Source organism: Elgaria multicarinata, chromosome 2, assembly GCF_023053635.1.
Source record: "Elgaria multicarinata webbii isolate HBS135686 ecotype San Diego chromosome 2, rElgMul1.1.pri, whole genome shotgun sequence".
In the NCBI taxonomy this organism is placed as follows: Eukaryota; Metazoa; Chordata; class Lepidosauria; order Squamata; family Anguidae; genus Elgaria; species Elgaria multicarinata.
In genome coordinates this window covers 16,616,627-16,630,995 of record NC_086172.1, presented here as the reverse complement: position 1 = coordinate 16,630,995, position 14,369 = coordinate 16,616,627, and the positions used below count along the sequence as shown (strand labels likewise).

At 40.4% G+C, this 14,369-nt stretch overlaps 1 protein-coding gene across 2 annotated transcripts in view; it reads right to left on the bottom strand.

Moving 5' to 3' along the window:
* RB1 (RB transcriptional corepressor 1) overlaps nucleotides 1-14,369 on the bottom strand; it is a 71,413-nt gene that overhangs the window by 11,664 nt on the left and 45,380 nt on the right. For both annotated transcript variants that reach the window (XM_063116083.1, XM_063116082.1), the window contains exons 19-21: nucleotides 7,304-7,449; nucleotides 1,141-1,245; nucleotides 251-364 (exon numbers count right to left, since the gene is read on the bottom strand). In XM_063116083.1, the coding sequence (XP_062972153.1) occupies nucleotides 251-364; nucleotides 1,141-1,245; nucleotides 7,304-7,449 (365 nt within the window). The remainder of the gene's footprint in view (nucleotides 1-250; nucleotides 365-1,140; nucleotides 1,246-7,303; nucleotides 7,450-14,369) is intronic.

Below are 14,369 nucleotides of genomic sequence, written 5' to 3'. Positions count from 1 at the left end.
GAGCAGCCGCAGCCACTTTGACTGCTATTGCCTTGCGACTCTGGCTGCCAAAGTAACCAATGGTGGCCATCACACAACACGATAACCAAAGGTGTTCTCAAATAGTCAACTCTGCACAGCATTGGTTATTTGTGTTGGTTATTTTTGAACCTAGTCATACAAGACATTCATTCATTTATTTATTTATTTATTTATTGCATTTCCATACCACCCAATAGCCGAAGCTCTCTGGACGAGCACAATTACTTACCCTATTGGAAGCATATTGCAAAATAATCGTTTTTAGTCTCTGCATGAAAACCAAGTTGTAGAAGACTATAATGGAATCATATTGTCCTTCCCTGATCAAAACACACTTGAAAGTCTAGATAGGATTAGAAAGTTATGTATAAACATTCTTTAACATTTCCTTGCAGTCTATTCCACAGCACACCCAATAGATATGCCCATCTGTAATGTCTATCATGTGGTTAGATTTCCCTTCAGGATTGCCTTTTATTAGGGTAATTCTCTGAATCTGACTCAGCAATAATGGGCCAAGAAAGGCAATTCATTTTAAAAGAACATGGGAAGAGTCAGGGCAATTGCATACACACCAGTTTAGTTACTATGGGCAAAATAAAAATATACACTACTGTATTTCACCAGCTGACCTTGTTCTTAAATTATGAAACTGACACACCTTGAATATCTGCCAGGAGCTGCAGGATTTTCTTGAAATTTACTCATAAATTAGCAGCAGAATGTTAATGCTGGTTCCAGGGAGTTTCAAAGAACATCTCCCAAAGTAGTGACAGATTAGGAACATCTCGATGGAATAAAGAAGGGGCTAAGCGTAATGTTTAAATATAATTTTGGATACTGCAAGAATTCAAGACCCTCTTTAATTTAAGAGACTAATGTACCCATACTGTTTAGGGTCTGCTACCCTTCTCGTATGATCATATTCAGATGCTTTAGACACATAGCAGTGTCATGGAGAAAATATTTTGTTTTAAATGTTTGTCAGTGTTGGGATACAATAGGACTCATTTTGATCTGCCTACATAATACACTGAATGCATCAAATATATCCTGGATATAACAACAGTTTTAATTCAAATAGTTACACAGAAAATTATGCTGAAAAGCTTTCCATACCTCTTGATTTGCATTAGTGAGTTCCTTATATGCTGTCACAATAGTTTTAAATCTGAGATCAATGTTCTTCACCTTACATATGGCATACATGGAACACATCATAATCTATTGAAAAGCAGAGAGTGGCCATCAGAACTGGTAAATCAAGGTAGCATCTTAACTCCATTATGCTCCTTCTCAGAAGCTATAAGACAGATATTTGGGCCAACAACTTCCATCACCCCTAGGCAGAATAAAAATGTGAACACTGAGCAACCACTCAACAAATTAAAGACCTGCAATTTCTGCTAGCTACCACAAATCAAATTACTGTAGGATTTAAATATGTCATTATTGTAAGTCATTTTTGTCTGAGGGGCCCAAAGGCTACTGGGGATTTTCACCTCCAAGACTGTAAAGAGAGCTCTGACCTTGGAGGTGAAACTCTCCACTTGGATATTTACCCCGCCACCTCCCTGCTGCTGAAGAAAGCTTCGTAGTGCCTCCTCTTCCGAGGTTAGTGCCACCCAAGGCTCATCTACACGAAGCAGGATATTCCACTACGAAAGCGGGATGTAAGAGGCAGGAGCCACACTACTGCTCTATAGAGGTATTGAAGCGCACTGACAACTGCGTGGTTTTATCCTGGTTGTGCTTTTTATACTGTATTTTGTATGTGTGCTTTTAACCTGTTGGTTGTTTTATTATGGTTTTAATTTTTGTGAACAGCCCAGAGAGCTTCGGCTATTGGGCGGTATAAAAACGTAATAAATAAATAAACTGATGGAGCCCATTGACACATACTATATACCGCTTTCATACGGCTATATCCTGCTTGGTGTGCCTCCTGCCTTTTATATAACACTTTCATAGTGGAATATCCTGCTTAGTGTAGATGAGCCCCCAGTGAACTGAATGGCCACATGCAGATGTGACAGTAGCTTATTCCCTCTCCACATGAACAGACTGATAAGCTACTGTGAGTAGCTCATTAAACTACTATATGTAATTTCACCCCTCTGTTCTGCTGTAGTCCTTCTGCCCGAGCAATGGCACTGTTTTACCTCTGAAGCGCTGGGCGTTTGCAGGATTGGTACAAAACCGCTCACACACCCTTCCCCCCAATCTGGAGCCACGCGATCTACCATCAGATCTCTGCATGATAACTCACCAAGGAGAGTAAATCCTGGGTGCACCAAAACAGGGGAATAGCTGGACAACTTTTGGGTTTCGCAGGATCGGGACCAAATGCCACACACAAACTCTCAGAATCTGGAGGCACTCGAGACAGCATCACATTCCTGTGCATTTACTACACTCACTTCTCTAATCTACTCCTCCAATATCCTAAATCTCAGTTCAGCATTTCTAAACAACCAGTGAGGACCACTACTTCGATTTAGTATTAAATCACAATTCTTCCAGTATTAGGGCAATTTCATTACATCATTGTCAATGTGTGAATACATCACCGCGTAGATATTTCAATGTGAAGACATAAGGATGTGTAGTTATTTGGATGTGTGGCTAGATCACATTTACAGATATATTGACATTTGGCTAGTTACAGGGAATGCCTTCAAGTCCCCAGGCCCTGATGAGATACATCCCTAGAATATTGAAGGAACTGGCTCTGTCAATTTATCTTTGACAGAGAACTGGGGAGGAGGACAAGAGGACGGGAGAAGAGCAAATGTAGTTGCCCTCTTCAAGAAAGGGGGAAAAAGAGGACCCCAGTAATTATTGAGCAGAGAGCCTAACAACAATCCCTGAAAAGATGTTAGAACAGGTAATCATAGAATCATATAGTAGTAGAGCTGGAAGGGGCCTATAAGTCCAGTGAGCAGACCATCTGTAAGCATCCTGAAGACAATGCCTGTGATTGCTAAAAGTCAGCAAGGTTTTGTCAAAAATAGGTCATGTGAGAAAAATCTTGTCTCCTTTGACAGGGTAACTACTGTAGTGGACAATGGGAATGCTGTGGACATAATCTATGTTGATTTCGGCAAAACTTTAGACAAGGTTCCACATGACATTCTCATTGACACTGTCAAAGTTTGGCTTGGCTGGCGCTACAATAAGTAGTGTCACAACTGGCTGGCTAACCACACTGAGAGAGTCAGCATTAATGGCCCTACATTGAGTTGGAGAGCAGTAAACATTTTTCTAGTGACCTGGATGATGGGACTGATGGGCTTATCAAATTTGTGGATGACACAAAACTGAGAGGTCTGGCCAACACCCATGATGACAGAATGGGGCTGCAATCTAATCTGGACAGGTTGAGAGGAACAAGAGAAATGTAAGGGAGGGGAAATGTAGGGTACACTTACAAGTTGAGGGGTTCATGGCTTGAAACCACTGCATCAGAGAAGGATTTGGGTGTGTTGTCAACTGCAAGCTGAACATGAGTCAGCAGTGTGAAATAGCTACTAGAAGGGCCAATGTAGTTGTGGGCTGCATTAGAAGCAGCATTATATCAAAGACGCATGAAGTCCTTACTGAGTGGAGATATGTTAGCAGAGTTCAGGTACATAAAAGGGTGACGCAGGGACAATGGTTAAGAACTATTTTCCCTGGACAGATATTAGAACCCAAAATAATGGGTAAAAGTTACAGCTACCTAGATTTGATTAAATAGAAGGAAAAGCTTCCTGACGGTAAGATCTGGGCAACAGTGGAACAGTCCACCTATGGTAGTGCGTTCTCCATCTGTGGAGGTTTTTAAGAAAAGGCTGGACAGCCACCTCTCATGGAATGGCTTAATTGGTTTTTCTGCACATTGCCGAGGATTAGACTAGATTCTTCTTGTGGTCCCTTCCAACTCTACGATTCTATGATGCTTAGTATACCTTCCACTATCATTTAAAGAGAAAGAGGGCTAGCAGAGTTGTTGGTGGAGAACGGGCTACTCAGGTTTCCAGACAAAAGGCTATGCTCTTTTCTGAGGACGCCTCATTCCCCTCACCATACTTTCCTTTCCAGGGAACAGAGGGGGACAGGACAGAGGAGTGGGGAGAACAAGGATCCCAGGATGACGTTCATGTAGGGTGCCAGGATTTCGCCCAAATCGTTGGAAAACAGAGTGCAGTGTGACTGCTGTAATTGCCTGGTTTGAGAGAGGCATAGTTCACATTTTTCAGCTCCATGGGACCCTGTTGGATCAAGAGTGGAAATCCCCGATGCACTATGGAAACGCAACACCCTAACTCTGAAAGAACCAAAAATTCCAAGTGCACCAAAAAGTGGGAGATGCCTACAATACCTTGTGGGACCAATCACCTTTACGCTATTGGCTTGGTCACTAAGAGGGAAGCCAGAGAAGAGCAGAGCAGCAGCGCCTTTGATCACTCTTGCCATGCAGCTCTGTAGCCAGGCAAAATAACCCATGGTGACCACATGACAAAGATAGGTTAAATAACCCACTTTTCAGACTGTGTGTTATTTTTGTCAAATAGGGCATTGTGGGTTAAAACAAGCTCTCACCACATGACACGATAACCCATCATATCTTTTTTGGCCAAAATAACCCAGTCTGATGCAGACTGGGTTATTTAACCCAATGTGGGTTAATCCAATGTGGGTTATATGTGGGTTGACTGGCTGAACCCAGTCAATGACTTTTAATGTCAGCTATTTTATCAGGTCTTGGTATTTTACTTGGTGATACCATCTGGTGTCACTCAGTGAACTGACAGGGAAAAAATGGGGTCATATGCCCCCCCCCATGTATGTTTTAAACTTTGTAAGGCTGCCTTGAGGCCCAGTATTGGGCAAAGGGCGGGATACAAATAAATATAATAAATAATAAATATTCCCCCTGTTTGGTGGATTTTTCTAATAGGTCAATCCACCAGGAAAAATCAATGCAGTTTCAATGGGAAACCTGGGCCTAAAATCATATTTAAATGGGTCCAGATAATCAGCTCTGGCAATGTACCGTCACCATCTACTGGAATATCTTGCCCAGTAGTATACAGAGTATACTACTTGCCCAGAAACAGGAAGGTTTTCAGCCTGCTGGCAGTTATAATTATTTGGATCTAAGACAGTTGGGATTACATCCTGGCCCCAACCCTCCTCTATCCCTCCTTTAGTAATATGTTATCAACCATAGAATTGTGGTGTTGAGGGACCACAACAATCATCTAGTCCAACCCTCTGCAATTTGCAAGAAAACCAGTTAAACCATCCATGAAGGACAAGCAATGAGTGGACACATGGGTCACACTCCTCCAAGCACTTTGTCCACATCATTATTGCAGTAACTGAAATTCATCCAAACAATTCTGGTCAAATGCATCTCTAGTAATGCCTTGGACTTGAACTGCATGCAAAGGGCCTGGTTAGGCTCCTAACCCTTTTGCAGCAAATGATTAGTGAGCGTGTTTAGACTACGGCTAAACACCATGGTTAGGAATGGTTCACACAGCATGCTAAGACATAATGCTTAGCTCAAAATGTTTAAGCACTATGGTTTAGCATGTCATATGAACATGGTACAAGTGGCATCCAAGTTGGATTGGAAGCAATCAGTTTGATCACCAGAGATTACTACTGAAGGTTCTCTCTGAGCTCCCTAGAAGCCTAGTTTTAATCTATAAAGTCTTAGATGTCTTGGGACTGCAATGTCTGATGCTATGCCTCTCCCAATACAAATCTACCCATACACTGCAATCAACATATGGATCTTTTCTGAGGGAGGTTCAGAGGATGGCAAAAAGGGAGAGGAACTTCTCAGTGCTACACACGCTCTCCTTACTGAGGTCCACCCGGTGCCAACATTGCCATCTTTTCGGCCGAAGGCTGATTTTCCTCAACTCTCAGGCATTTAGTAGCATATGATGGGGTCTTTAATAACAGCTGTTTAATCAGGTTCTGGTATATTATTGATAACTTTTTAGTTGTTATAATTTTAAAAAATGTTGTATGTTAAATATGTTAGATTATTTCCATGTTGTATTTTGGCTTGTAACTTTTGTGAGTTGCCCAAGAGCATGAATGAATGAATGGAGCCTATTATTAATAGGCTTTGCACTATTATTTATTTATTTATTGCATGTTTATAACGCCCAATAGCTGAAGCACTACTTGTAATAGGTCAGCTGGACAACACTGTACTGATGCAGAGATGGTGGAAAGTATTTCCTTCTTTGCTGACATCTAAAAGAGTCATAGCCTGTGTCTGGTTGGCTGTGGCTCAAGTTTTTCTCAATTTATATTTTAGTCCTCTTTCCTGCTACTCCATCACTTCGTCCATTTTCGTCTGCTGCCCCTTACGCCTGGAACGCTCTTCCAGAACATTTGAGAACTACAAGTTCAACCGCAGCTTTTAAAGCTCAGCTAAAAACCTTTCTTTTTCCTAAAGCTTTTAAAACTTGATGTTGTGCAGACTTCTACTGTTACTTTCTACTGTTAGTTTTTCCCTACCCAGTGCCTGCTTACCCTACCCTGTACCTGTTTGCATTCTCTTCCCCTCCTTATTGTTTTACTATGATTTTATTAGATTGTAAGCCTATGCGGCAGGGTCTTGCTATTTACTGTTTTACTCTGTACAGCACCATGTACATTGATGGTGCTATATAAATAAATAAATAAATAAATAAATAATAATAATAATAATAATAATAATAATAATAATAATAATAATAATAATAAAGGTCCCTAATATACGAGAAAGCTCTAATCAGTGGAAGAAGGCACCTGGGTCATCTCTGCATATTGGAGATTAACCAGTGGTTCAACAAGAGCACCAGTTGTGTCAACAGGAAACTCCCTGAGGGCTATCAGAGGGAACAGGCTTTCCTAACTAGTTCTCCACCAATTTTAAATACAAAATACTTGAAGAACAACTTTGTGATGGAAAAAAGGGACTAACGTATCCCACAGTTCATGACAAGCCAAGGTTCACTGGAGACCACTGACAAATTTATGTTGGGCCAAGTGGTATCTGCTGATTGTTCGGACTCTTTCAAAGAATGCTGGACTACAGATCCAGCAGAACACATTTTATGTTCTTAAGGAACATTCATGATCACTGAACACATATTAACTATACCTGAATCGTTAAGAGCTTCTGAGAACGCACTCTTGCATTTTAATGTAACACACACAGAGATTCTGGTTTTAAAATAACAAAGAAAAGTCACCCATACTGTCAGCCCACCACTACCAAAGACATTACCTGGTCTAAGTGCCTGTCTTTCATAAGTTCATATTCATTTTGCAATGTGTGATGAAAAAGTGTCCAGATTAAATGTTTGAGTTCAGGATGGTCAGACAGAAGATGTAAACATAAATCATTCAGTCGCATATAAGCCAACCTATACACTAGAAGAGAGAAATCACTATTTAGATATTATAACCATCTTCAAACAAGCAATTTATTGCAAGCAACCAAGTGCAGGTTTTAGCCAGACAAGTACACATAAATTATACGTAGAATATAAAAGCGTGTCACACACAAGAAATTATAAAATGTTAGAACATACATGTGCGTAAATCTAAAATCTTAAATTTTAAGACAGGCCACACGAGTTTATCTAAGCTGAGCAGCCTTCACTGCAAATTTGGCTGTGGTAAACATTACAGACCTGTCTGTATGGAGCAGCAGATATTTGATCTTATCTGGGGGTAGGAATCACCCGTAAGAACTTCTCTAAATGATTTTTCCTAGGTGTTTCATACAATTTACAACGTAGCATATAGTGCATAGTGTTGTCTACCCATTGGCTGCTGCAAATGCATAGGTGCTACTCTTTGGGGATTTTCTTGAATCTACCTTCCCAAAAAGTTGGATTTCATTGTCTGGCAGTGCAGGCAGTGAATGCCTTGTGAAGAGGTGGACTTAGTTCTTTTTTAAAAAAAAAAAATTTTTTTTTATTTCAATACTTAAACATACTCATACAATAAAGAAAACAACATAATACATAAATGTTAGATAACCTTAATAACATATATTCGAGCTTAATCTGTTAACATAATCATACTTAACATAAAAGTGCACCCCCCACTCTGGGATCTTATTCCTCTTTCCAAAATCACATTGTTTCTTCTGGAGGTGGTTTCCTACTCCCCTTAGATAAAACAAATTCTAGGAACTGTTTCCATATTCCCTCAAAATCATTCGTTTTTGTTATTCCTCGTCTCACTTTTATATTACATGTTAATTTATCATTAATAGCAATATCCCAAATCTCTTCATACCAATCTTCTATATGGTAATCCCCTTGAACCTTCCAGTTCCTAGATATCATTAACCTTGCTGCTGTTAGCAAATTCGTTATCAATTCTTTTGTCTCTTTATTACAATTTAATTCTCCATATAATGATAACAATGCCACCATAGGTGTCTCTCCAATCTCCATTCCTAAAAATTCTTTTATCTCATTAAACACCATTTTCCACAATTTTTGTACAAATTCACATTCCCACCACATATGTATGTAAATACGTTCCTTTTTATTTATTTTTTGACAACCTCTCCAACAATTTGCTGAGTTCAGCTTATTTATTTTATTTAATCTCACTGGGGTTAGATAGAGGTGGATTTAGTTCAAGCAAGTACTTGAACTGCAGTGCCATTTAAAAAAAGAGAAGGAAATAGAAAATCTGGATAAACGGATAGTTCATATCCTTTTTTGCAAACAGCTCTCAAATACGCACTTTAATTTTATGTCAGCTAGACGATTGAGCCCATATTTCTATAGTAAAAAAATACTTTTAGCTATTCAGGTGTTTTGAAATGGTGAATGTGATTACACCGTTTAACCAGCATTTACAGAGTAATTCAATTTTTAAAAAATAATAATAATAAATGGTCCTCAAAGTAAAATATAAAATTGGCATTGCACTCACTTCCGCTCGCAGAAAGACTGTGGGCATTCCTGGTGGCAGTCCCAGTAAGATGCATATAAAGGTATTAAAGTATTCTGTACTGACTCCAACTGGATTGGCCCTGGAATACCCCAAATTTCTACCCCATATATCATCTGAGGAATAACCTTGGCAGCAAAAACTCTTAGAGCTAGCAACACAAGTCTCCCACCCTTCACACTGGCAAATCTCAACACTGATGTATGTTGAACTCTGGGCTTTTAGTTTGCTAGCTTACCAATGGCTATTCCATGAGCCATTATGCACAAAACCTTTAGCTTACCAGACGCTAAGTCCCAAAACCTTTATGCAGCACATTCGATTTCTGCCCACATTTGTGCATAAAAGGAAGCTAGTTTGCCTTTCAGCAGTTCCTACAGAGACGGCTCTTCTCAGTCCATGCTTTCATTGCAGAAGTGGTGGCATTGGAACTAACTTGCTTACACCATGGAAGCCAATCATATCTTGCCAATCTACATTAGCTATCAAACCATCTTGAAGATTGACGGCTTGGCGTACAGAGCACGTTATAGAGCAAGAAGCGAGAGTACTTGCAAGTTGCACAGTATCATAATAGACGGGTAGTGGATCATAAGTTTCTTCTCCCAGCAATCTATTTCCGTTCACTGAGGAGAGCGTCCTCCGCTTTCGACTGGGTATCAAGAAACCACCTCAAATTTTGTTTCCCCTTTTTGTACACAAGGGCCCTCATATCCCAGAGCTTTCAAAACGACCTGGAAATCAGTCAACTCCAAACACTATGGTTGGTGGTCACTCGCTGGTTAGACTCTGATGGTAAAACTCTTTATATAAGGCTGCACGTTCAGAACTGCATAGCAGATAATCTATGACACTTCCAGGAGAAAGTGAAATCCCCTGCTGATGTGTCCTGCCTGGTGCCATTACAAAAAAACACCCTAAATTAATAAGCTAACTTGAACAAATGGATACCTGCCACATTAATTATTTTGTCCACAGATTTCCTAAATGGGAGACAGGCAGTATCTTCTGGGTTCAAACCAAGCCTTGCACTGGCAGTTATATACACATCACCCATTCTAGCATTGGAATCTGTAAGGGGATTTACTGGTGGTCTTTTTAATTTTAAGAAGTACTGAACATAGGCTGTTTGGAAGCGTAGGTTCCTGCAGTACCTTACTCCTTAAATTCCCCACTATAGTAGGTGTAAGGAAGATCCAGAGATCGACACAGAGAATGATTGACTTCACTCAGACTCACAAACTCAATGAAACTGTTGTAACTTTAAAACATTTATTAAAACAATAAGAAAGTTAAAGTTAAACAGACACACAAACCTCCATTCCGCAAAGCAAATTAAAAGAATGTACTCACAAGTCTGGCAGATTTTTGGAGAACAAGGTCTTTGCAAAGACAAACGTAGACAAACACAGACAATAACAACATGACAACACCAGTGCTGACTCTTCCCCCTTCTCAAGAAAGACTGTGGTCTCAGGCCCAGCAACTAGGCCTGAACCACCACTGAAATCAGTGGACGTCTTGATGGCTTTAGAGAAGAAAGAAAAGTATCTGCCTCATTCATACTGATTCTGCAAAGGAGCTCTTCTTCACAGAGGGACTCCCATCTCTCCCAGACAAGACCAAGTCATGACTGAGGGAAAGAGAAGATATCTTTGTGTTCAGACTTAAATGCCCTTCTCAAAGACAAAGACCTTCCTCCTAATACATATTTATTCTGAAATAGCGAAATCTACTGGTCCACATCATAGATTTAGATCATGCTCTTCCCAGAATATTCTATCCCTTCTGGCATCAAAGATGGACATTACTTCTGCTTTTTATGTGGTCAACTGTCTGGTCTACTTCTCTGTTCTTATGGACATGGGGATTTTTCCAACCACCTCACCTGTTTTTAACCCTGGATCCTTCACCTAGTTACAGTTGGTACATGTCACAAGTTCTTATGTCTAACGTCTTTTGAGCAATACCAAGTCACAAGTTCTTATGAGTAATTAATTTTGAGCAATATCGAACCATATTTCCAAATCATTTGCCATCAGGCCTTATCTAAACTAAAACATACAATCTTTGGTACAATGTTCTATGTTTGTATACCTACTTGCCCCATTGTTCCCCTACCCCAGCGTTCACTAAACCCCTGTACCCCAGCATCATAATAACAACAGAAAGCAGATCCCTTACAAATTTCTCATGACAATCATTAAAGATGTAGGAAATTGTTGGTTAACTGCTGCCAGGCGGTACTCTAAAGAACCCCATATGTCTGAATTACAAGCTGTAGATTGTAATTGTATGCAAATTAATTCAAAACCCTTTTAGCTTTTCAGATGGATAGTTTGGAAACAAGTTGAGTTGGATTTGATATTCTGAATCTCTACATCTAAACTAGAAGCCACACCCAAAACAAGACTACCTCTACTCCCTTTTCCTTTGGTCCTTCCTCGCTGGAACTAAAAACGTGCTAAATTATTGTATTTCAGTTTTTAGGAGCCCATGTTTCTTGTAAACCGAACAGCTGAAATTGTGGGAGAAACTCAAGAAAGCCATGTCCTTTGTTATCCTACTCTGAAATATTCCATGACAATAGTTTTAGTGGTATTCCTTGAGGCTCTAGGGATGCCTTCCATGCCAATTGTGGGTGCAGGGATTTAGCATACATGTTCTTTTGGAGTTCTTTCTGTCAATTCTTTTAAGGGGGCATTTTGCTGCATCATTTGACTCTGCTTTAGGTGCTTTATGGGCCAAGGGAGATGTCATATTACAAGAAACACACTCCTGGGACAAAGGCAGTTTACCCTCAAAAATGGCAGGATTCAATACTGGTTTAGAGTAGTTTGATCTGGTGTTTAATCTGAGGTTTGCCCTTCCTCTTCCCCACTAATTCATCCACTGACAGGGTAGTTTCAAAGCGAAAAATCTGACCATCAAAGCGTCTTCTAATAGTGTTAATTTCTGGATAGAGTGAACATGCTTTGGGAAATACTTCCATTAGGAAATACCTTCCCCCTCTTGAGAGATTAACTCGCCATCTACCATTAATTCCTCACAGTCCTCTCAAGGCTTCTCACTCCTAGAGCTTCTTGCCTTTGGGAAGCAGTTGCTTCTACAACGTTTTGTGATGGGAGTATTGCCATGGTTTTGGCCTTTTCATTAGTGTTTGACTGATCCCTACGTAGAAATTTGTTTAAAATTCTGAACTGCAGGGCCCTAAGAAAAACAATAGTTGCTAATTGATCCTCTTTGGGTAAAGCATCGAAAGATGCCACTAAGGTCCCTTCTACACCAGTAAGAAACTGGCTTATACGATTCAATATGACTACATTTAGCCAGTTACCCTACTTGAGCGGTGTTCAACTTCTCAAGTAGTATCGACTTCTGTGCTGATGACAAATCTTCAAACGGATTACAAGAAGCTACCTCCTCAAGGTTTAGAATACTCCCTAAGGGAGATCACTGACATAAGGAACTTTTTCTAACAGCGGGCCTCCATATTTGTTTAGTACCATTGGTTGCCTTGAATCTTCATGATTTCCAGCTTCACATTCCAATGGAGCTAACTAAATAACATCGTTGAGAGCTCTGCCCAATTTTGGGGGGCGGGAGGGGGGGGGTCTGATCTGTTTGCATAGAGCTTTCTTCTGACATCCAAATCAATCAAATTGCCTGCCAGACACTTGTCCTTAGCTGGCTTATACCAGGATCCCAGTGGTATGCAATTGTTGTGAGGTATCACCCTTTCCTGAAGTGAGCACTGCAGATTAAAGGACATGGGGAGTGGCTGGACAAAGCAGAGATTCACACCAATGCCCAATTTAGTTAAAAGGGCGCTGGCTCCAAGGACAATATTTGCAACATGCTGATTAACACATGCTATCATAGCTCTTGCGATAATTATAGTATAAATAATCCACTCTCTCAATGTCCACTGTCACAGTGGAACCTACTCTCACCTTTTTCAAAATGTGAAGGAGATGGAGTTTCCTCTCAGGCTGGGTTAAAAGCCCTGGCGGTTTTGGATAGTTACATAAAACACCTGACGTTTCATTAGAATTAGGGGGAAAGGTTGGACCATGTCAGTCTGCTGTTTCTTTATAATGCTATGAGGGAGACATCAAATCTTGTATCACTTGCTGAGCGCTGGAGGCTTAATGGACAGGAGGAAGAGTGGGAAGCACTGGATTCATCCCATCTTCAGTAGTTTGCTTTTTGATCCAGGCTTTATCTTATTTGTCCTATTTATCTTCTTCTTCTTGAGCCTTCACATGGAGCCTTATCCAGCAGTTCTAAAAGGCTTCTTGGTCTTCGCACTAGAATGAGGTTTCAATCTGATATCTTTCTCAGTTAGCAGAACTGACCACTAAGAGGATGTTATCAAAGCCACTATGAAGTCTATTTGTCTTTTTTGGGCCATTCACTGAGTTTGGTAAGGCAACAAAATCAGCTGGCAGGCTCGTCTGACCATCAGTTTCAAGCACTTCCCCCCTATGTGCTGGGCTATGTCAGGGGGCACTCTGAGCTTATTTTGGCCAGCTGCTCATACATCAAGCCTCATACATCAATTGTTTTATAGCTGGAATTAAATTCTGCACTGTCATTTTAAGACCAGATAGCCCCTCAAAAAGCTTCTTCACTAATCGCTGCTGCAATATGCATTGTGAGCTAAGAAGCTCCAGATTAGATTGATCTAGTAACTCAGCATCATCATAAATGGAAAGGTGCTCTTGCTCAGGGCAGAGATACATTGTCTAAATTCTGGGCATATTCTTCAATTAAAGTCAGACAATACTCAGGTGGGTGTAGAGGTGCCTGTTCTAGATTTATTTTGGAGACCAATGTCTCTTTTAACCTTGGAGTAAAACCTTTCTTCTTTATCTTTGGTTTCTTTACCAGAGCAAAATTGTTTAACAACTTGCTTTGGTTGGCTAAGGACTGATCCAGTTTTCTCTTTCGTCTTCTAGTAAGCCCCATCTCATGAGTACAGATTTATAGGGGGGGGGGGGGGGAGAGGGGAAACCCCATACGGTATAAGCTTTCTTCTTTTCACTCGCACTACTTGCTTCTATTCCTCTTGTATTTCAAGGCTGAGTATAATTTCATACTGCTCTCCTACTTGCATCCATATCTCCACTGCTGACCCCCACGTGGCTGGAGCAAATGTGGCATCCCGAGCAGATAAGGAATGGAAGGAAATTTATTGTTCAACTTTTGAAATTCCTGCAAAGGGAGGGAAAGTTTGCTCTGCTCTCCTCCAAAGTTCAATTGTGATGAGAAGAAATAATAATAAAAAACCTAGTGCACTGACCACCATCCAAAGATTTTTAAAAAATTAAAACAAAGAGCAAGAAGGCAGCTGCTCACATTGCCATCTTGCC